This window comes from Eubalaena glacialis, chromosome 11 (assembly GCF_028564815.1).
Source record: "Eubalaena glacialis isolate mEubGla1 chromosome 11, mEubGla1.1.hap2.+ XY, whole genome shotgun sequence".
NCBI lineage: Eukaryota > Metazoa > Chordata > Mammalia > Artiodactyla > Balaenidae > Eubalaena > Eubalaena glacialis.
Genome location: NC_083726.1, coordinates 53,293,833 through 53,316,732, shown reverse-complemented (window position 1 = coordinate 53,316,732; position 22,900 = coordinate 53,293,833). Strand labels below are relative to the sequence as shown.

General features: G+C 41.0%; 1 protein-coding gene across 1 annotated transcript in view; it reads right to left on the bottom strand.

Annotated features, from left to right (window-relative positions):
- GNS (glucosamine (N-acetyl)-6-sulfatase) overlaps nucleotides 1-22,900 on the bottom strand; it is a 49,988-nt gene that overhangs the window by 16,558 nt on the left and 10,530 nt on the right. The window contains exons 3-10 of the mRNA XM_061205079.1: nucleotides 19,687-19,893; nucleotides 17,370-17,435; nucleotides 16,822-16,920; nucleotides 15,126-15,293; nucleotides 13,402-13,484; nucleotides 11,746-11,864; nucleotides 9,927-10,030; nucleotides 2,036-2,137 (exon numbers count right to left, since the gene is read on the bottom strand). Coding sequence (XP_061061062.1) covers nucleotides 2,036-2,137; nucleotides 9,927-10,030; nucleotides 11,746-11,864; nucleotides 13,402-13,484; nucleotides 15,126-15,293; nucleotides 16,822-16,920; nucleotides 17,370-17,435; nucleotides 19,687-19,893 — 948 coding nt within the window. The remainder of the gene's footprint in view (nucleotides 1-2,035; nucleotides 2,138-9,926; nucleotides 10,031-11,745; nucleotides 11,865-13,401; nucleotides 13,485-15,125; nucleotides 15,294-16,821; nucleotides 16,921-17,369; nucleotides 17,436-19,686; nucleotides 19,894-22,900) is intronic.

Sequence of the window (22,900 nt, the reverse complement as noted above, 5' to 3'; positions counted from 1 at the left end):
TTGATCTTTTTCACCCCCTAGATTGGCAAATATTAAGTAGTCGGACAGTTTCATATAGAGCAAAGGGAATTCTCATAAGTTACTGGTGGGAATGTAAACTGATGACGATTTTGTACAATAACTTGGTAATATTTGTAGGAATGAACATGTGAGGTTCCTGTAACCTTGGTGCATATACACATGCTCACTGGGAAACATGTATGAGAATGCTATAGAAGCAATGTTCCTAGAACAAAACTGGGAACGCCACAAATGTACATTGACAAGAAAACATGATTAAGTAGTGATGCATTCCTTCTTACAATGGAATATTAGGCGTCTGTGAACAATATGGATCAATTTGCAAACAATGATGAATTGAAAAAAGTCCTGATTACAACTGGTAGAATATCACTTTTACAGTGCAAAACAAGACAGGTATTTTTCCCCCCAAGATAGGTATGTTGTTTAGGGACACATCCATGATACTTACTAAAAAATAAAAGCCAGAGATTAACAACCATAAAATTCAGAAAAGCGCTCATTTGTATGGGCAGGTAAGGGGTGGGATGGGGAGGAGCCCATAGGAAGATGCACCAGTATGGGGAATATTTCAGTTCTTAAATGGGGTGATGGGTTCATGGGTATTTCTTGTGTTTCATAACTTATGTGAGTTATGGGTATTCTCTTGTATAAATCATATATTACCTAATAATAAATTGTGATAGACTCAGACAAATCAATGAGGAAGAGTCATCTATAATGAGTATTGATGCTTCAAACTTCTCTATGCTTAAACATATTTACATACATATTTAATGAGAAAGATGCTGTTTTGAAACTTTTTCTCCCTATAGTATGTGGTGGGCATCTTTCCAAGTCAATGTATACATACCTACATCATTTAGTGTTGGTTTAATGGTCTATTGTTTAATTGTGCCACAATTTGACCAATTCCCTACTGTATATTTAGGTTTTCAATTTTCTTCTATTAATAATGTAGTTTTTATACTTAGCTCTGGGCAGTGCTAGGCACTAGGTACTCAAATATTTCCTTTTTTTAAGTTTCTTTTTATTTATTTATTTTTGGCTGCATTGGGTCTTCGTTGCTGCGCACAGGCTTTCTCTAGTTGCAGCAAGCAGGGGCTACTCTTCGTTGCGGTGCACGAGTTTCTCATTGCATTGGCTTCTCTTGTTGCGGGGCATGGGCTCTAGGCACGTGGGCTCAGTAGTTGTGGCTCACGGGCTCTAGAGTGCAGGCTCAGTAGCTGTGGCGCATGGGCTTAGTTGCTCCGCAGCACGTGGGACCTTCCTGGACCAGGGCTCGAACCTGTGTCCCCTGCATTGGCAGGCGGATTCTTAACCACTGCACCACCAGGGAAGCCCCCTCAAATATTTCTTGAATGAATTTTCTTTTCTTAAAATAAATTCTCAGATGGGACTGCTTGACGTGTATTTTGCAGTGATGGGTCTTGTTAAATTAGCCTACTGATAGCTTATACTGATTACACTTCAATGAACAGAGTCTGAGTAGCTTTCATTTTCTCAAACTTCTGTAAATACAGGGTATTAATCATTTTAATCTTTGCCAGTTCTACAGGTGATAGAGGCCTCCTTTAGTTAAGCATTTCTTTAATCAGCATTGAAGCAATTTTTTTGCACTGACTTTGGCCATTTTTAATTCCTCTGGGAGTTGACTATTCACTTCTTTTGCCCATTTTTATACTGGGATATTAATCTTTGCTTTTAAGAACTCATCTATTAAAACTAATTACCCTTTTTCATGTATGTTGCAAATATTTTCCCAATTTGTCACCTGTTTTAATTTTATGATGGGGCTTTTGGGGGAGAAGGGAAAAAGGGAGGATATAGAACTCTGTTCATGTGTGTCCCATCTTTTTTTAAGAGAACTCCTTCCCACTACAGATAAGAGAAAAATTCTATCCTCTGCTCCCCTAATTTAACAGCTTTAAGATTTAAATTTTAAGCCTACTTATATAACCTGGAATTTATTTCAGAATCTTGGCTCAGGCCTGATTTAGGGCTTTATACTCACCAAAATGGGCAAGAAAGACATCCCATCCATCTGTGTCTTATTCAGATTGTAGCCAGCGATGTCCAAAATAGTAGGACCCAAGTCAATGTTGGCAACGAGCATCTATGAGAAAGAGGAAGAAACAGTCAATTGATCTAGAACACAGTTCGTCCCATTTTCCTTTTCTATCTATACTAGAGTTCACTTCCCTCCAACCCACCTGTGAGACAAACAGCACTTACTATTATCTTTTGTACAACCCATACTTCCTATTGCATATATTCAAATATAACTATAATAATTTAAAACAAAAAACATAAAGCCTTATAAAGTTTATAATACATGCTCCTGGGAAGTTAATGTTTATTCTACCCATACTGTTACGATTGATAAAAACATTTTTCAAGATTCCTTTAGGATTGATTGCCTTGAGTCTGTTATGAACGATGAGAAAAATGTCAGGCTATTTTATACAAAGTGTTTCCCAACTTGATTATTCTTATTAGTTCACTAAACTTGACTTCAAATTGACTCCTGATGTTTTTTAAAGGCTCAAAGGTTGAATGCTTGTCACCAATGAGGATGTTAGCATTTTTAATAGTTTTTTGAAGTGACAACACTGGTAAGAAATGTTTGCAGTAGTTTTTGAAGACTGCAGAAAACTCATCCCAACAATGCATCAATAAGTTTCCTTAAAGAGCACAAAACTTGGATGTTTTTATTTTCTTTTTTTAAAATAAATTTATTTTATTTATTTATTTTTGGCTGCGTTGGGTCTTCGTTGCTACACATGGGCTTTTCTCTAGTTGCGGAGAGCGGCGGCTCCTCTTTGTTGCGATGCACAGGCTTCTCATTGTGGTGGCTTCTCTTGTTGCGAAGCATGGGCTCTAGGCGCACGGGCTTCAGTAGTTGTGGCACACGGGCTGTAGAGCGCAGGCTCAGTAGTTGTGGCGCACAGGCTTAGTTGCTCCGCGGCATTGTGGGATCTTCCTGGACCAGGGCTCGAACCCGTGTACCCTGCACTGGCAGGCGGATTCTTAACCACTGCACCGCCAGGGAAGTCCCAAAACTTGGATGTTTTTAAACAAAGATTCTAGAAATTAAAGACATTGTCCAGCATTTATACCTTGCCATATCTCCTTGATTTATTGGACTATTTTTCTTCTGTATACAATACCGCTACCAGACCTAAACCAGCATAGTCCACTGTCCAATAGAGATAGAACAGGAGTCATACGTGTAATTTAAAATTGTCTAGTGACCACATTAAAGTAAAAAAAAAAAAGAGGTGAAATTCATTGTAAATATTTAAATATTACTATTTCAACATGTAAGCAATACAAAAAAGTGATGAGATTTTACTTTTAAAAAATTTTTGAACCAAGTGTTTGAAATCTGGTATTTTACAATTATAACATCTTAATCTGGACTATCCCATATATGTTCTGGCTCAAGAACCACATGAACTTTTGTAGCAAAGGGTCTAGAAGTCACATGGTCACAGGCTAGAAAAAGCCTTGGAGTGATGGAGACAATCCACCAGGGAAACGAAGGGAACTAGTGTTCACTGAGCACCTATTCTGGGCCAGTGCTTAATGCTTATCCTCATTTAATCCTCCCCACAGTCCTAGAAAGCAGTATTTTCCCCATTTTACAGATGAGGAAATGAAAGAGAAGTAACTGACACAAAGTCAGCAGCCTGTAACTGGAAAAGCTGTCGTTTACTGGAAATAAATAATCTTTAAAACTGTTGAGAGGGACTTCCCTGGTGGTGCAGCGGTTAAGAATCCACCTGCCAGGGGCTTCCCTGGTGGCGCAGTGGTTGAGAATCTGCCTGCCAATGCAGGGGACGTGGGTTCGAGCCCTGGTCTGGGAGGATCCCACATGCCGCGGAGCAGCTGGGCCCGTGAGCCACAATTACTGAGCCTGCGCGTCTGGAGCCTGTGCTCCGCAACAAGAGAGGCTGCGATAGTGAGAGGCCCGCGCACCGCGATGAAGAGTGGCCCCCGCTTGCCGCAACTAGAGAAGGCCCTCGCACAGAAACGAAGACCCAACACAGCCATAAATAAATAAAAATAAAATAAAAAAATAAAAAAAAAGAATCCACCTGCCAATGTAGAGGACAGGGGTTCAAGTCCCAGTCCGGGAAAGATCCCACATGCCATGGAGCAACTAAGCCCGTGGGCCACAACTACTGAGAGCCCACGTGCCACAACTACTGAAGCCTGCTCACCTAGAACCTGTGCTCCGCAACAAAGAGAAGCCACCACAATGAGAAGCATGCGCACCACAACAAAGACCCAATGCAGCCAAAAAAAAAAAAACTGTTGAGAAAACTCAGATCATCTCAGGAGAAGCCAAATGGGGATTAAAAAAAAAACTAATCCTATTACTTTTAATTTAAAAACAAAACCAAAGTACAGACATGAAAGGCAAGAAGCACTGTTCAGTAGCAGCCAGGTTTCCTGGTAGCTAGGATGGCTCCTGGAGGGCAAAGTGATACACATATCCTGGCTCTGAACCAATCAGTGTAACTCTGCAGCTGTTGGAAATTACCCTTCAGTGGCAGGCAACTCACGGGAAAAGCAATCCATATGTTGCTGAGGATAAAAAACACAAAAACTATGTCTCTAGGGATTACACAAGACCCGGTGTTAGAGATATCTTTCCTGGTTCCAAGTACCCCAGGCAGACTGAGTGGCTTAGAATACAGCGAACAAGAGTGAGTATGAATACGGAAGAGACCATAGCAGCAAAGGAGAGACAAGCAGAGACACCACCTCCAGAATCAGATAAAGGCAAGAAGACTCCAAAACGTGACTGACAGATCTCCAGTGATGTCCAGACATGAATGAAGTCAAGTCAATCCCACAGGTATTATTAACGTGTCCAAGGCACCAAAATAATAAAACCCACAGAGATAAAACAGTGACTGCCAGTCTCAGCAGGAATTGCCTCGAGCCATCAGCGATGGGTGGGAGCGCCCTCTAGTGGCAGTTTGCTCTATGGGGGGAGGGGAGGAGAAAGGTCTGCAAGATCCAGGACAAGTCAAGTCGCTAATTCGGCACAAGTACCATAAACGCCACCACCAGGACTCTTTCCTCCCAGGTATCTACAATGATCACATCCTCCCTAAAAATGATGGGCAAATTCTCTTCCTACTGGGTTTTGTTTGACTAAGAAGTAGAGTCTCAAAATTAGCATACAATGTCAGGAGATGGGAGACTTCTAGTAGATACCAAGTATGAGTGAAGAATTCAAGAGAGAATTATACCTCTCTCTTGTTTTTATACAGCCAAGGATTAGAATGGATACTATGAGCCCATCACCCTAATGACATCTAGAAACATTAGCATTTCAAGTTCCTAAAATGGTATTATTGCTTTTATCACTGAGTACAAAGATCCATTTAAGGACTGGAACAGAAAACGCTCTGACAAGACCAAGTAAATTATTTCATGAATCACAGCCTCACAGTTTGTTTGGGAATGTTCTTAGGATTAAAGTATATATACATTTTGATCAAATATAAGGCCCTAAAAAACTCTGGGGGGCATGAGATCGAGGGAAATCATGCCTTGAACCTGCTTATTTTTTAGCTCTGGAAGAAGGACAGTGCTGCAGAATTACCCAAAAGAATAAGGGCTCCCAGGAAGGTATATCAGGTTTTCAAACAGACTTTTAAGCCCTCATGTTAAAGAGTTCATGTAAGGCTTTCAAAAAAAAGACTCAAAGCACACCAGAGAGCACCCCAAATGCATCTACTGAAAAGCACTAGGGAGGATATATGGGGATATATGTATAACGGATTCACTTTGTTATAAAGCAGAAACTAACACACCATTGTAAAGCAATTATACTCCAATAAAGATGTTTAAAAAAAAAAAAAAAAAAGAAAGAGAAGCACTGAAAGCAGAGAACTCTACACGTCTTGGGCTGCTTCATCTGGATTTGCCCCTTACGCCCCACTTCCCTAACAAGGAGTAAGCCAGGGCGTCACCTAGTTACACTTGAGAATTTGCCCTTAGCATCCTCCCAGTTTCACATGGGGAAACCAAAGCTTAGTCTATCCAAAGTCTTAAAGCCAATAGGTGGTCTTCCTGACTCCCAGTTCAGTTTTATTTCCCCTGGATCATGCTATGTCATTTCCATTTTCGTACTAACCTTTTCCTTTCTTAAAGCCAATCTGAAGAAATTCTACCACCAGATCTAAAGCTAGATTAATTTATAGCCAGAGGAGAAGACCTCAGCAGCCAATGTTTGGCATCCACCCATACCACCTGCCCCTGACTCACCCCAACAGCCAACACAAAGCCAGATCCACTGGTCAAACGTGTCCTATTTTGGCTACTAGGTTGTTGCCAGCGCAGCTCATTATGCTCAACTCACCACCCTGTGGCCCTCACACAGAACCTGCACCAAGACAACTCTGCTGCCAGCACACGATGAATCACCCACCATCTCTGACACACTGTGCTAGATGGAAGCGGGGCACTTCATACTTCTCAAACCACATGTGTCAGCACAAAGTGTCAAACACCATGGTTTTTTTTTTTTTTTTTTGGCTGCGCCGCTGTGGGATCTTAGTCCCCCAACTAGGGATTGAACCCAGGCCCTCAGCAGTGACAGTGCAGAGTCCTAACCACTGGACCGCCAGGGAATTCCCAAAAAACCATGGATTTTGAGAATAGACAGTTAATTTTCAGACCTGGTTTTGCCACTTACTGTGTGACCCTGGTAATATATCCATTCACACAACTTGGATGTCACCCATTGTATGTTAAGGGCCGGGTATTCTTTTTTTTTTTAATTATAGTTGATTTACAATGTTGTGTTAATTTCTGCTGTAGAGCAAAGTGATTCAGTTATACACATATAGAGATACATTCTTTTTTTTAAATATGCTTTTCCATTATGGTTTATCATAGCATATTGAATATAGTTCCCTAGGCTATATAATAGGACCTTTTTAAAAAATTTTTATTTTATATTGGAGCATAGTTGATTAACAATGTCGTGTTAGTTTCAGGTGTACAGCAAAGTGATTCAGTTATACGTGTATCTATTCTTTTTCAAATTCTTTACCCATTTAGGTTATTACAGAATACTGAGCAGAGTTCCCTGTGCTATACAGTAAAAGGACCTTGTTGTTTATCCATTGTATATATAATAGCTTACATGTGCTAACCCCAAACTCCCACTAAGAGCTGGGTATTCTAAGTTCGGATAATACCTCTCAACTAGGGACTCCTAGAGTCAAAAAGACAAACTCAGTCGGGTGTGGTAAGTGTGAGGCCAGCTGGGAAGCTGGGAAAGGCACCCACTCCATGTGGGGCGGGGGTCTACAGTGACGTTCATTTAGGGGAGCCCTAAACCGAAGCCCCGAAGGACAATTAACTTAGCCAGGTGAAAGGGGTATGAGGTGGGCATTCACACAGAAGGAGCAGCCAGCTGTACAAAGGCAAGGAGGTGAGAGAGATGGTTCAAGTAGGAAGTAAAGTAGTTCAGGACAACTGCCACCTTCTGTCCCTTGAACAGGCCAAGCTCATTCTCCTATCTGTGACTTCACATGCACCGTTCTGCCGCTCGGGATACCCTCCCACAGATCTTTGCATGACTCAATCCTTCTTGACACCCGGGTCTCTGCCCAAATGCCTCAGAGACTTTCACTGACAACTGAAGCTCAGGTATCTGGCTCCCCCTGACACAGGGAGTTAAGAACTGATCTTCTCTGACTGCTCTTGCTGTGGCTCCAAGGCTCCTGGTATACTGTGTTGGCACAGGAAGATACTTAAGAAATACTGTTGTCTGAGCTGTAGTGTAATGGTTGAGTGTACGGACTCTGGTTAAGTGTATAGCAGCCAGACTGCCCGAGTTCAAGTGCAGGGCTCTGATATTCTTTGGCTACATCATCTTGGGTAAATCGCTGAACTTGTATACCTCAGTTTCCTCATCTGTAAAATGGGGATAACAGTATTCATATCTCATAAGGCTGTGAAGGTTAACTGAGTTGATACAGGTAATATACTTGGAACAGCACCTGTCACATCCTAAGCATTCAATAACGGTTATTATTGTTGAAATGGCTTCCTAGGACCTGGTTTCACTTAGCTGGCTTAGAGAAAGTGAAGTTTCTGATTGTAACATTTAGTGCCATTGTTAACTTGAAGGAAAAAGGAACAGTCTGTTCCATGGGCAGCTGGCTGACACGTCACTCTGTTCTCATCAGCCTCCTTCCCCACACCGGTTAGACATGGCCCTGTTCCTCGGAAATGCACACAGGTGCAGACGTGCTCTCCTCAACCAGCTCCCAACACCAACATCAAGAAAACACTTTTAAGACTGAATGGTCTTCCAAACTTGCCTACCTCCGCTGACAGGAGAGGCCTGTTTAGAGGGTAATGAATTTGCAGTGAAAGGTGACTGCCTTTAGGAATGTGGGTCTTAAAAGAAAAAGAAAATTCAAAAGGCACTTATGAAGGCCATTTTAAGTTTCCGAGAGAATTTTAACAGAATTCCATCAAGAGCATTGTGGAAGGAAATAAGTGAAGGGCAGACGTTTAAACAAAGTAAACATTAAACCTCAAATTAAACTCAAGCACCAGTATACCCAGAAATTCTGACCTATTTTCCAGTTTTAGCTTAAATAATCCATTTGCTCATTTTCTTTTGTCTCACAGAGCTGGGACTGAAATTGTGGTATTAGGGAAGAGAAAACAACTGGTAGAGCCTATCAATTCTTATCTCCCGACACTGGACCAGTGTTTTGGATCAAGATGCCCACGAACTCTAGGAACAAAGTACCTCAGTATTAGGAACCCAGTTTGAAGCCAAATGGGAATGGTAACAAAAGAATGTGGTACTTTATGACAGTACTAGGAGAGAGAATCAGTAAAGTAGAAAGGCGTTAGAGAGGAAGAGTCCCACAGGGAGGGGGACTAAATTCTCAGACAACACCCTTTCTGTAGCCTTATACTCAGAGGGAGGTCAGACCAGCAGCAGACATCACCTGGGAACACCTGGGAGCAGGCTGGAATGCAGAATCAGAATCTGCATTTCAACAAGGCCCCCAGGGGACGTGCACACACAACAAAGCCTGAAGAGCTTTGCTCTCCCGGGCTATGGGCCCCAAACTGGGCTGCCTCTCAGAATCATTGTGAACTTGAGGAAAAAAGCAGAGGCAGGGATTCTATTCCAGTCCAAGTGAGTCAATCTGAACCTTTCTAGATGTTGAGCCTTTCAGTTTCAGAAGGTAGTTTTGATGAGCACCCTGGTGGAGAGTCACGGCTCGAGGACCAAGTAAAAATCTAGTCTCAAACCACAAGCAAAAGCTATTCATGCTGATATGATACGTACACATCTAATAGTGGGTGGCCAGCAGTTTACTGGTATTATGCTAAGTGAAATATGTCAGACGGAGAAAGACAAATACTGTATGATATCATTTATATGTGGAATTTAACAAATACAACAAACTACTGAACATAACAAAATATAGAGAACAGATACAGAGAACTAGTGGTTACCAGTGGGGAGATGGGATGGGAGAGGAACAATACAGGAGTAGGGGATTAAGAGCATTAGGTATAAAATAAGCTACAAGGATATGTTGTACAACACCGGGAATACAGCCAATATTTTAAAATAACTAAATGGAGTATGACCTTTAAAAATTGTGAATCACTGTATTGTACCCCTGTAACTTATAGAATATTGTACATCAACTATACTTCAATTAAAAAAAAGAAAGAAAAAAGAATCACTGTTTGCAAGGCTTATAAATACACTTGCAAAAAAATCTTAAGCCAATCAGCCTTCATCCTCAAAGGAGGAGAAACTGAATCAGCCTCCTCTTAGGAGGAAAAGCTTTCTTTCCTCAGGCAAATGCTACATCACCTTGTCAGCAACCTACCTTGCTTGTCTGATTTGGTTTGATCCCAGGCCCTCGAACCAACAGTGGAACTTTGATATCAAACTCATACAGCTGTCTTTTGTCTATTGGCAAAGAAAACTGTCCTGAAAAAAAAAATGCATAGGGTAAAGATGGAGCCAAGATAGAAATGTCACTCATGCATGCATTCATTCAATAAACAGTAAAAATCAAAAACAGCCTTGCTCTACTAATTATGGTGTTTTAATGGAAAGCTTAAATTTGCCTGGGTCTCTTATTACTACAAGGCAGGAAACAATGAGCTCATCTTTAAAAAAAATGCCTAGAGGGACACCCTGGTCTAAAATAGGCAAATTCAGCAAAAAGAATGACTAGAAAGTATTGAAGCAAAAATACGCTATTTATGTATGACACTCGACCTGATCACAATTGAATGAAGTTACTCTAAAAGCTGCGAAATAAAGGGACAAAACCATTTATCCAGCCTTTCCTGAATAAACTATATTTCAAGATAACCAAACAGTTGATGAGGGGAATTTCCTGAGGAACTCCAGCCAGTAAATTCAGAAGGAAGGACAGGGTTATGAAGTCAAACTTTGCAATTTCTGAGGGAACAGATTTAAGCAACAATCATCAATGGAAGTTTTAGCCACAAAAGGTCATAGGATGGGCTCAGGATGATACCACATGAGCCATCAATCAGTAACAGCATCCCTAAAGTGAGGCAACCAGACACCCCAGCGGCATGATGTGAATGAAGCAATAAGAAGTACATAACAGCATCAACAAGAAAGCATTCTTGTTGAAAACGTGAACTTCTATTAAGACTCTAGATCTAACTACCAATCTATACAAAATGTTGAGTATAGATAAATGAGTTAAGGCATCACATGAGCAATTAGCTACATCTGGAATGTGAGATATTCTAAAGGACAGAAGACCAGTTTCCCCAATAAATCAGTGGCAAAGGACAGCCTTAAGACACACAAAAACTAAAGGTAGCATGTGGACTTTGTGTAGGTTCTGAAAGGTAATGAACTAGTCAGATGCACAATCAAGTGCTGACATATGGAATCACAACATCTGGAGTTTCTTCAAAAACTTCTAGCTAAAAAAGAAACATGAAGAAGGCATGAGGAATTCAAAAGACTGGTCTCATGCAGCTGAAAATCAAAGCTGGACAATGGGAGTTATTTTACTAGTCTCTACTGTGAGCGCTTAAAAATATTCATAACAACACATGAAATGCCTAATCAATCTGCTCCTGTGCAAACAAACCTCAGATTAATTCCCTTCAAGTTTAGGAAATTTAAAAGAGTGGAGAAAGAAAAAAATACTGATTTTTAACTAGAGAAGGTCCAAGTAGAAAGGATGAAAGTCAAGGACATGGGGGTGACTCATACTGCAGTTGTGAAAAGACAAGAAACACAAAACAAAACTCACACACACCAAAACACCTCATTTCACAGGCAAGTTTTTCCCCAGGACAACCCTCTCGTGGTCTTCCTGTGTCAAATGTCACACCCCTATTCCCTGAGATCCACTGTCCTTAAAATCTAGCTCAATTTCTCACCTACTTCATAAAGCCTGCCTCTAACCCATCAAGCTCACTCTCTGCTCAGACTCCTAGAACACCATGTAATTCAGCCTGTGAAATAGCAAATAATGAAACCTGGTCTCTCACCAGGGGAAATGAGCTGGCCCTCTAACCAGAGGGGCCCTGAGGGCAAGACCCTCCCTCTGGCCTGTCCACTGCTGCAAAAGGACAGGAGCTCCCTGCCAGTGCTACTGATTGAGCGAGAAAGGAAAGGCACCTCGCAAAGGTCATGGTGCCCCTTACCTGTGTGATAGCCATTGTCTGAGGTGTAAAAGATGTAGGTGTCATTGAGCTCCCCGCTGAACTCCAATCGCTTGACCAGCTTCTCCACAAGGTCATCAACTGACAGCAGAGTCTGCCACCTGGATGTGAACAGAGGGCAGCAATGGGACTTCAAAGACAATGGCTGAGGTACTGCCATCTTGCCAAAAAAGCAAAAGCAAAGTCCAAAAAACACCCCAAAACCAAATCAAAACAAAAACACTCCCAACCTCCTTCCCCAAAAAAAACCCCTCAGAGCCACTCTCCCCAAAAGCTCAAATCCCCTATTTCCTTTCCTTCCATTCATTGCAAAACACAGATTAGAAAATTCCAGCACACAATTAGTTGATTCCAAATTTAACCGATTCTACAGAAATAAATGAGGCTTTTTATAACCAGTTAGCTTTATTATTTATCGTGGCTGGTGATGAGAATAAAAGACTATTGGAAGGGGGCTTCCCTGGTGGCACAGTGGTTGGCAATCTGCCTGCCAATGCAGGGGACACTGGTTCGAGCCCTGGTCTGGGAAGATCCCACATGCCGCGGAGCAACTGGACCCGTGAGCCACAACTACTGAGCCTGCGTGTCTAGAGCCTGTGCTCCGCAACAAGAGAGGCCGCGACAGTGAGAGGCCCGCGCACCGCGATGAAGAGTGGCCCCCGCTCGCCGCAACTAGAGAAAGCCCTCGCACAGAAACGAAGACCCAACACAGCCAAAAATAATAAATAAATAAATAAATTAAAAAAAAAAAAAAAAAAGACTATTGGAAGGGAAAGTTGTCAACTCAGCACTGACTGATAGAGATGAATTCAGATAGACCTGGCTACAACAATGTTTAATGGTCGAACTAGGGGTCAGCAAACTATAGCCATGGGCCAAAGCTTGACCACTGTCTGTGTTTTTGTTTTTAACTGTGGTACAAAACACATAACATAAAATTTACTGTCTTAACCATTTTTAAGTGTACAGGTCAGTAGCGTTAAGTGTATTCACATAGTGGAACAGATCTCCAGAACCTTTTCACCTTGCAAATCTGAAACTCTACGCCCATGAAACAACTCGCTGTTTGCTTTATGTATAAAGTTTTACTGTAGCACAGCCATGCTCATTCATTCTTGTCTTGTCCAGGGCTGCTTTGCGCTCCAACAGCAGAGCTGAGCAACAGCGAAACAGACCATACGGCCGACAAGCCTGTAATATTTACTATCTGGCCCTTCACAAAAAGTTTGCCAACTCCTGGTCTAAAACTAAATGCACCTTAAGAGGAAGTAAGAATTTCCTGAAAGCTAAAAACTGCAAAGGCAAATATTCTGCTCTAGCCTAAGCCTTTGGGTCTCAGGCAAATATTGGGGCTAATCTCTCAGAGAGTGACCTTTTCTTTAGATATAGAAAATGGTTAAAAAAACCAAATGGCTCCAATTTGCAATGTTTTAACAAGTCATAAAAACGGACTGTTTAATTAGACCTGAGGTCCAAAGGCCACCTTGTAGCTAAATGTAAAGACCTCCCATCAGAGTCTCTCCCAACATCTTGCCACCAATTTCTTCTCAGAGATAACCACGTGGTGCAGTTCCCTGTTCATGGGCTGCTTCTGAGGGTCCTCAAAGACCACCAAGACTGGAAAGGAGCAGCTCTTACCTTTTCCTAAATGCATTATCTAAAAACTGTATTGAAGAATTAGTCATTGGCGTCTTGGCTTGCCTAATTAACCAGTGCTTGTTCTAGAATTTAAAAGAAAAACAAAAGTTAACACCAAGTCACCACAGTCAAACTACTAGAATAGATAATGAAAAGGATCATGTACTCGAGCAAAAAAGGAACTAACTGGAGCCTGTTTAAGCAACTTCAGATTTTCCCTCCACCCCCCACCCCCCACTTCCCTGCCCTGTGTTCGTAAAAAAAAAACTTTCTGCAAATTATCACTCATTCTTTAGCTTCTTCTCATCACTTCCTTAATGGCAGAAGGCCTGGGCTCCTTTGTTAGCAGCTTTAATAAGAGATTTCGTGAAAGATACTGGAAACTACTAACCAGAAGATTAAATTTATAACTTGGGTCTACCACCCAAACTATAAAAGGATAAATATCCACTTTACCTTCCTCTAAGTTTTGCCTAATAAGTCATCATTCCATGGCCCTCTATTTTCCTACCTAAGATAGCGATCATCCTTGGACCTTAGGAAAAATCTCGTCATAGCAATTTCCTAAAACTTCAAGTCCAAACCTAGAGGATTCTTCTCATATAAATAAAAAAGTCACAGTTAAAAAAAAAAAAAACAAAACATTGCCAAACACCATTGATTCTCTCCTCCCTATTCATAAAACCCTAAGCTGCCATCTCGCAAACTGTGATCCTCAAAGCCTTCTTTAGTTAGCATGCTTGACAAATGCTATAGAGCATCTCTTCCTGTTGCAAATTCATGTCAGAACACGAATAACTCTGAGAAATCCTGTAGCAGAGTGACTTATTTAACCTGAAGTTTCTAACCTTACTTAGTCATGGGAACTTCTATGAACTTCTTTTGGAACACAGAGAAAATGGCACCCAGGTTTCAAACTCGGTTCACTCATCTTTAACGTCATCCATGGCAAGCACATGCCTACAGTGTGCCAGGCAACATGCTAGACGTTTCTGTGTATTTTAATCCATACAAGAATTGCAGGAGAGGTCAGGATCCCCGGCTTTAGAGAGAAAAATGCAAGTTAAGCACCTTGCTCATGGTCAGGTCACCTAGCCAGAAAGCGGTAATACTGACTCTAACTCCAAGACTCATTCTTTCTACCACCTCGCAAGCAACTAAGATTTCTGGGTAACAGGCATGAGGCAGTAGAAGCTTTCTGCCTTTGAACTAGCAAACTGCCAATCTCCTGTGCCAAGGGAAGGGTAAGTGGCATACGAAGTGAACAGTATTTAGGTCATGGCCTGCTCTGGCTCATTTCTCCATTCAATTTCCCTTCCCAATCACGTTGCACCGTGTCACCCCTCTTCTTCCTATGCCTTGGGCCTGGTAAGGGCCACCCACAGGAGACTGCTGCAGGCCCAGCTCAGCCCCGAGGGACATGTCTCAGCCACTGCCAGGCAGGAGGAGTGCCAGCACAAAGGTTATCAAGAGCCTGTAGTCAGGAAAGATGGCATTTCTTTACCATTCTCCGCCGACTCTCCAGCTGCTCACTGGGTGTGTGGCAGGAACCTCATCTGACTTCTGAAGCAAGTGTATACTACCTAGCATGTTAGCGACAGGTGCAATTACCTTTAAGAGATTTAGAAGGAAGACGAACTATATGATTCAAAGGCTCCCTGACAAGTATATTACACAATTAATCACATCGAGCATGGCTTAATGCAAGGGTTAGGGGAAGCTACCGTTCCATGGATGTTGAAGTTCTTGTTTCTTGGTGCAAAGACGTTCTGGAAGGTGTTCTGGTACTGAGGTGCAGCTGTCCAAGGCGAATGAGGTGCCGGAGTGGAGATCATCATGAAGAACGGCTCAGAGTTGGACTTGTAGTCCAGGAAGTCCAGGGAGACATTGGCCTGACATATACAAAGATTTGTCATTGCTTACCCTACCTCACAGCTGAGGACTTGAGAGATACCTGTTCTCTGGTGAACAGGTGTACAGGGTCCTATTAGCTTTCCACCAATCTTAGCATACAATCTATGTCACAGTCACTTGCAAGCGTGTTGCTGGAACAGATCGTTTGGCTTTCAGGCAAACACAATAAAAAATTGAAAAGCACACCATCGAAGAAAGCAATTAGGATTTTGATGATTTTACATGACCTAAAAATTGTTATGCCTCCCATAAGGAAAAAAAATAGTAATTCAGCCATTTTAGTATTAACTTATATTAATGTAGCTTAGAGTATATACATTTATGCAGCTTAGAGTATATACATTTGATGCTTTAAAGAACATAAAAAGAGAGCCAACCTAATTCACAACAGTGGGAAAAGTGAATTAAGTTACTGTAATTTTACAAAAATATGTAGAGAGTAGATATCCTAAGTTATGCCAGCTGAAGTAGCTAAACTAAGTGAATAATATTAAGTCCAAATACACCACACCAGGGTTTTAATTTATATGCACTTAAATCTTTCATTTGCTTCTCTGGAGATACTTTACGAAAATGAAAGCTTCCCACATACATGCTGTGTTTTTAATTTTCTAGTTGATTTACATCTTCATTTATTCCCAACACTAAACTCAAAAGATACTATCAATTTCTTATCACCATCCCGTCCCCCTACTTTAATCCAGCCCTGTCAAGAAACCCTGTGGTTTCTCCAACCTGTCAGGCACACTCCTGGTTCAACACCCTCACGCTTTTTGTTCCCTTTGCCTGTGGCACTCTTTCCCCTGATCTGTATAGCTCACTCTCATCTCCTTTAGGATTCTGCTTAAATGTTACCTAGTAACTCCCATCCCCTGCCTTATTTCTCTAACTAATCGCCATCTAACGAGACGACACACATATGGGTAAATAAAATCCTCCACTAAAAGGTTACCGTCCACAGAATCAGGGACTTTGTTTCATTTACTGCTGAACACCTGCTATAATGGGTGCTGAAGTACTTGGTGAATGAATGCCCTATGGGGGGACTGTCATTAGATACATCTTAGACAGGAAAGGACAGTCCCAAATTCCCGTCCCGATTTCGGTATTTTTTATATATAATATACAATGCCTGAAGAACTCCCCATCCCTATCCCGCCACCCTCATGATGAAGCTGCCACCTTGTAGCTTGTGAGTAAAACTGGGGTCAAGAGTAGGAACCCCTACAAAGTAAAACCTCTTCAAAGTAATCTCTATAGTCTTAGAGATTAGCCTTTGGAAAAGGGATTTGCTGCTGGAATTTCAAGAACATTAGATCTGAGCCTGGCTTAATTACAAAGAAAAACACCCTCAGGAGTTTTTAATCAGTTGGAAATATTCTTTGGCGGTTAGACCAAGTTATTATTCATGTTACCCAACATTAACAAATACAAGTAAATATTTCCTTGGCAGAGACTTTAATTAAACATGAGCTAAAGTGCAAGGACAGAGCTTCAGTAACTCACCAAAACATCTGTCAGGTAGTCCACACTGTAGTTTTCACCGTGCTTCCGTGCCTTCCCATTGATAGAGAGGGTATAATTATAGTATTTAGAATTCTTTTCCTATTAAAGAGAGGAAAGTAAGATTTTTTATGAGGTCAGCACACAAAATGAAAGTTGGAAACCATGCTGGGCTAAACTATACTCTGTTTAAATAGTGATAAGACCCAAAAAAAAAAAAAAAAAAAAAAAGGTAATTGCTCCAGTGAATATTGAATTGGACTTTCTGACTAGGGTTTTATTAACTACTAACATAGTTTCAATAATATGTCCTAGTTTAAAAAGCCAGAAATGGATCCGGTAGGACAGCAAAATATGTTGCTAAACCTTGTGGAATGCAAGAAAAGTATCCCACAGCTGAGTGACTCACAAATCAACAGACTTTCTTCTAAGGAGACAAAATGGCCAATCATAAAAGCAAACCAAATAATGTCAACATCAGAGCTACCGCAGAAAGTAAACAGCATCTGTAGGGTTGTGCAGAATTGTCACTGACTTCATTAATCACTCACCAGGGCGTACCAGTAACTCCAGCCTAGAGGAACGTGTGCTAGTCCACCCGCATCTGGGGCTCCGTACTGGAAAGCAAAACAAGCAGCGCATTAGAAGTCCTTAGGACAGGACCAGACCAGAAGGAAACAGGAAACTTTCAGAATCTTTTTAGATCAGTGCCTGAAACATGGTAGGTGCTCAATTTCCTCAAACACATAACAGTCAAAAAGTAAAGAACATTAGGGCTTCCCTGGTAGCGCAGTAGTTAAGAATCTGCCTGCCAATGCAGGGGACACGGGTTCAAGCCCTGGTCTGGGAAGATCCCACATGCCGTGGAGCAACTAAGCCCATGCGCCACAACTACTGAGCCTGCACCCTAGAGCCCGTGAGCCACAACTACTGAAGCCCACGTGCCACAACTACTGAAGCCCCTGCACCTAGAGCCCGTGCTCTGCAACAAGAGAAGCCACCGGGATGAGAAGCCCACGCACTGCAAGAAGAGTAGCCCCCGCCCGCCGCAACTAGAGAAAGCCCGCGCACAGCAACCAAGAACCAATGCAGCCGAAAATAAAATAAATTAAAAAAAAAAAAAAAAAGTAAAGAACACTATCGTGCTAGGAACTTCTGAAGCAGGAGTTGGCAAACTATGGCTGGAGGGCCAAATCTAGCCTGCCAACTGTTCTGTGTGGCCGGCAAGCTAAGAATTTTCTTCCAAACATTAAAAAATATAAACACCAATCAAAATCAACTATACTTGAATAAAAAAAAAAACAATCAAAAGAGGAATATTTTTGTGACAAGTTGCATGAGATTGAAATTTCAGTCACGGTGAAGTTTTACTGGAACACAGGCACACTCATTGGTTTATGTAAGTCTGCTTTCTTGCTACAACAGCAGAACTGTATAGTCACTATATAGACATATGGCCTGCAAAGCCTGAAATATTTATTTCTGGCCCTTTACAGGGAAAGGCCACAGAGCTTAGGCCACATGGCTCATTTGCTGAGCTACTGATGGCCTAGACTGAATGGTCCAGCCAACCTTGTGGCTAACAGCCCAAATCATCAGACTACAAGCTACCAGCCTATCACTTCAGCTGTCCTGCTGATGAAGTCTACTTTTGGACTCAATTTATCTGATGAGATGAATTAAGTGAAGAGACCACAGAATCATCCCATTTTATCTCGACAAGGCTTAATACTGCCCATTTAAGGCAGTGCCTCTAAGAACTAAATCTTTGTATTTTTTTTTTTTTTTGGCTGTGTCTGCGACATGTGGGATCTTAGTTCCCCGACCAGGGATCGAACCCATGCCCCCTGCATTGGAAGCACAGAATCTTAACCACTGGACCACCAGGGAAGTCCCCTAAGTCTCTGTATTTTGAAGAATTTCTAATTTTGTATATGTTAGATGATCTTCAACATGCAAAGTAGTGTAAGGTCTCTTTATGACCTATAGCTTTAACCCATCACACTGCTCATGATTCTTTTCAAACTGACTCATTTTTCATCAAATCCACAAGGTTGCAAATCCCCCAACTGTTGCGGGGAGGGGGAGAATTAACAAAATTCAGATCAGATATTAAGATCTCTAGCAACCACAGATAAAGTACATAAGAAAACGTACATCTTCTCTTTGTCCTGAATCCCCAGTTTTATTTTAAGAGATAACCCCAAATACTCTCAAACACATTATTTCTTTTAAGCCTGAACTTTGACTAAATGCTAAGGCCAATGTGGTGGACTTGAGGCCCTGAAATTTGGCCTTGGCAGGTCACAGTGAGGCCTCCCTCCATCCAGGCCCTCAAGGCCAGCACACTAACCACTCAGTCACATGCTTCAATGGCCTGAATGTCTCAGGCTCTGGGTGCTTTTCCTTCATCACTGATCTCTCCACAATCTGCTCCCAGTTTTCAGAAAATGGGTTAAGCATTAAGCTGTTATAATTCAGGAAAAGATGCCAAGAGGAAAAAATTCTTCACTCCAGTCCTGATAAAGGGGAAATGGAAACAAAGATACCATGACAGCCAAAGGACAAGCAGAATTCTTCAGGAAAAGGGGGAAGATGCATCAGACCACAGCAGTCCTAAGACAATTTTTAAACAAATGCTCCAGAGACTATTTAAAGAAAGAATAACCACAGTGCCCAAATCATGTAAATACGTTCATGTAAATTCTGGTTTAACAGGCAGATTAAGAGAAAACAACATATACCAAAAACCGTTTAACATGACTTGAACGGATGCTAATTAAAAAACAATTAACATGAATCATACTAATTCACATTCAAGCTGTTTTTAAAAAGAAAGAAAGGGAATAATTAGACCATTCAACATACCTCATTTAAGTATTTCCCTGCAAAAAAGGTTTGATAACCACACATTGATCTGAGAATTGCTGGGAAAGTATCTGGTTCTTGGATCTTCTGCCAAGACTTACTACTGCAGTTTCCCTCCAAAGTGTTGTTAACGACGTGATGGTTATGTGGGTACTTCCCTGTCAGGATACTGGCTCGGCTCGGACAGCAAAGAGCGCTTGGCACATACTACAAACGGAAGAGAAGCAAAAAAGGCAAAGTTACACGAGACAGACGGATTTCTCATCATTTCTAAAGAGAAAGCAAGCTGCTCAATGCTCCAAAGTCAAATTTCTAGTTTCCCATGGAATAGAGGTTTTCTTTATACATGACACATTTCAGAGCTGCTTTAAGTCCCCTAGTGGAGACAGTAAAGCAGATAGAACCCAGAAAACAGATTTCTTTTTCAGCTGGTTTCTTTCTACAGGATAACCTAAAGTTGTTCTAATTTCATCTGCCAAAGAAATATTTACATGCAAGGAATACAGCATGGTGGGAGCTAGGTCTTGAACAAAGATGAAGACTACTACTTGAATCTAATGTGGCAGAGAAGCAGAGGTTCATTTTCAGGCTGATCTGTAGCTTTATACCTTTCCTGCATCACTTTATACACTGGACACAAATTTTTTTCCTACTCTAATTATACTTCTATTAGCTCCTGTGATCAACGGAATTACCCTATTCAACCCAGTATTTGTCTAGGTCTTAATACTCATCACCGATCCACTTTACAGAAGGCTAATAGTAGCTTATACTCACACCAGCAGGGAGGGAATGCTCATTTGAGCACGCCCTTGCCAGAATTACATATTATCCCTTTGAAATACTTAGCATTTCTTTGGCCTTTCAAACTGGATTTGGCATTTTTAAATACCGGTGAGGATGAACATTCTATTCTCATGCATACTGACCAACTGTGTTCATGTGAATGGCTTGTTCATGTGCTTTGCACATTTTCCCCTCTTGTTACATAAAATTTGAGTTAAGGAAGGATTCAATCACATTACAAATACTTCCCATGTTTCACTTTTGCTTTTTGATTTTGTTACATGTTTGACTTTTATAATTTTCACATTGGCAACTCTTTTAATTCTCTCCCTTTTATATTTCCTGACCTATTTTTTGGCCAATGCCACACTGCTCACTGGATCTTCATATGACATTTACTATCCAGTAGAGAAATCTCTTCCTTTAAACATTTTACCTTGATTATTCTAACCTACTTATTATTCCAGATAACTTTGGAATCACTTAATTCAGCCTAAAAAAAATCTTGTTGGGATTCTGATTAGAATAAGCGTTTTATAATCTTGTGTCTTTCCACAGAAAATGATGTGTCTATCTATGTATGAAGTATTGGGTTGGCCAAAAAGTTCGTTCGGGTCTTTCCGTAACATCTTTTTTTTTTTTTTTTTAACTTTTAACATATTTTCCGTCTTTTTTTTTTTTTAAATCAGTCATCAATTTTATACACATCAGTGTATACATGTCAATCCCAATCGCCCAGTTCAGCACACCACCATCCCCACCCCACTGTGGTTTTCCCCCCTTGGTGTCCATACGTTTGTTCTCTACATCTGTGTCTCAACTTCTGCCCTGCAAACCGGTTCATCTGTACCATTTTTCTAGGTTCCACATACATGCGTTAATATACAATATTTGTTTTTCTCTTTCTGACTTACTTCACTCTGTATGACAGTCTCTAGATCCATCCACGTCTCAACAAATGACTCAATTTCGTTCCTTTTTATGGCTGGGTAATATTCCATTGTATGTATGTACCACAACTTCTTTATCCATTCGTCTGTCGATGGGCATTTAGGTTGCTTTCATGACCTGGCTATTGTAAATAGTGCTGCAATGAACACCGGGGTGCATGTGTCTTTTTGAATTACGGTTTTCTCCGGGTATATGCCCAGTAGTGGGATTGCTGGATCATATGGTAATTCTATTTTTAGTTTTTTAAGGAACCTCCATACTGTTCTCCATAGTGGCTGTATCAATTTACATTCCCACCAACAGTGCAAGAGGGTTCCCTTTTCTCCACACCCTCTCCAGCATTTGTTGTTTGTAGATTTTCTGATGATGCCCATTCTAACTGGTGTGAGGTGATACCTCATTGTAGTTTTGATTTGCATTTCTCTAATAATTAGTGATGTTGAGCATCTTTTCATGTGCTTCTTGGCCATCTGTATGTCTTCTTTGGAGAAATGTCTATTTAGGTCTTCTGCCCATTTTTGGACTGGGTTGTTTGTTTCTTTAATATTGAGCTGAATGAGCTGTTTATATATTTTGGAGATTAATCCTTTGTCCGTTGATTCATTTGCAAATATTTTCTCCCATTCTGAGGGTTGTCTTTTGGTCTTGTTTATGGTTTCCTTTGCTGTGCAAAAGCTTTGAAGTTTCATTACATAACATCTTCTGTAATGAACTTTTTGGCCAACCCAATACTTTATCACTCACAAAATTCTGTAACTACATTTATAGGTCTTAACCATTACTGGCCACCACCAGCTATTCCTAGGGTCTATATCTTCCTCCCCCATGTTTCTCTAACTAGTTATATGGAAGAAAGTTACTTCTATTTTTTCATTTCTACCTTACTAAATTCTGTTAATTTTAAAAGTTTTCCAACAACTCTATGTTTTCTAGGCAGAAAATCCAGACAAGTGGAAATAACAATTTTTGTCTTTTTCCAGTACTTTTACCTCTGAATTCCACAAGACTTATGCCAACGACTAGACAGTTCAGAAGAACATTAAGTGAGAGATATTGGGCCCTCGTCTCTTCCATAACAGCAGTGCTCTGAGACTTTAACCTTAACTCTAAGTTGTGCTATTTGTTTGAAATATTCATCATAGTACGGATGTAACAGTTTAATAAGTTACAAGGAAAGGATGCCAACATTTCAGAGGACTTTCAAGCATCCACTGAGATGAGTATCTAATTTTCCTCCTTTTAACCACTGATATGTTGGTGAACAATATAATAACAACCATTATGTAGTGGTACTTACTCTAAGTTAGGCACTGACATAAGTGCTTGCTTTACATGTAACAATCCATTTAACCTCTGAGACAGGTTTTAGTATCCTTATTTACAAATGGGGAAACCAAAGGCCAAAAAGGTTAATAAGTTGCCCAAGGTCGCACAGCTAGGAGAGAGGCAGAGACAACATTCAAAACAGGGTGATCTG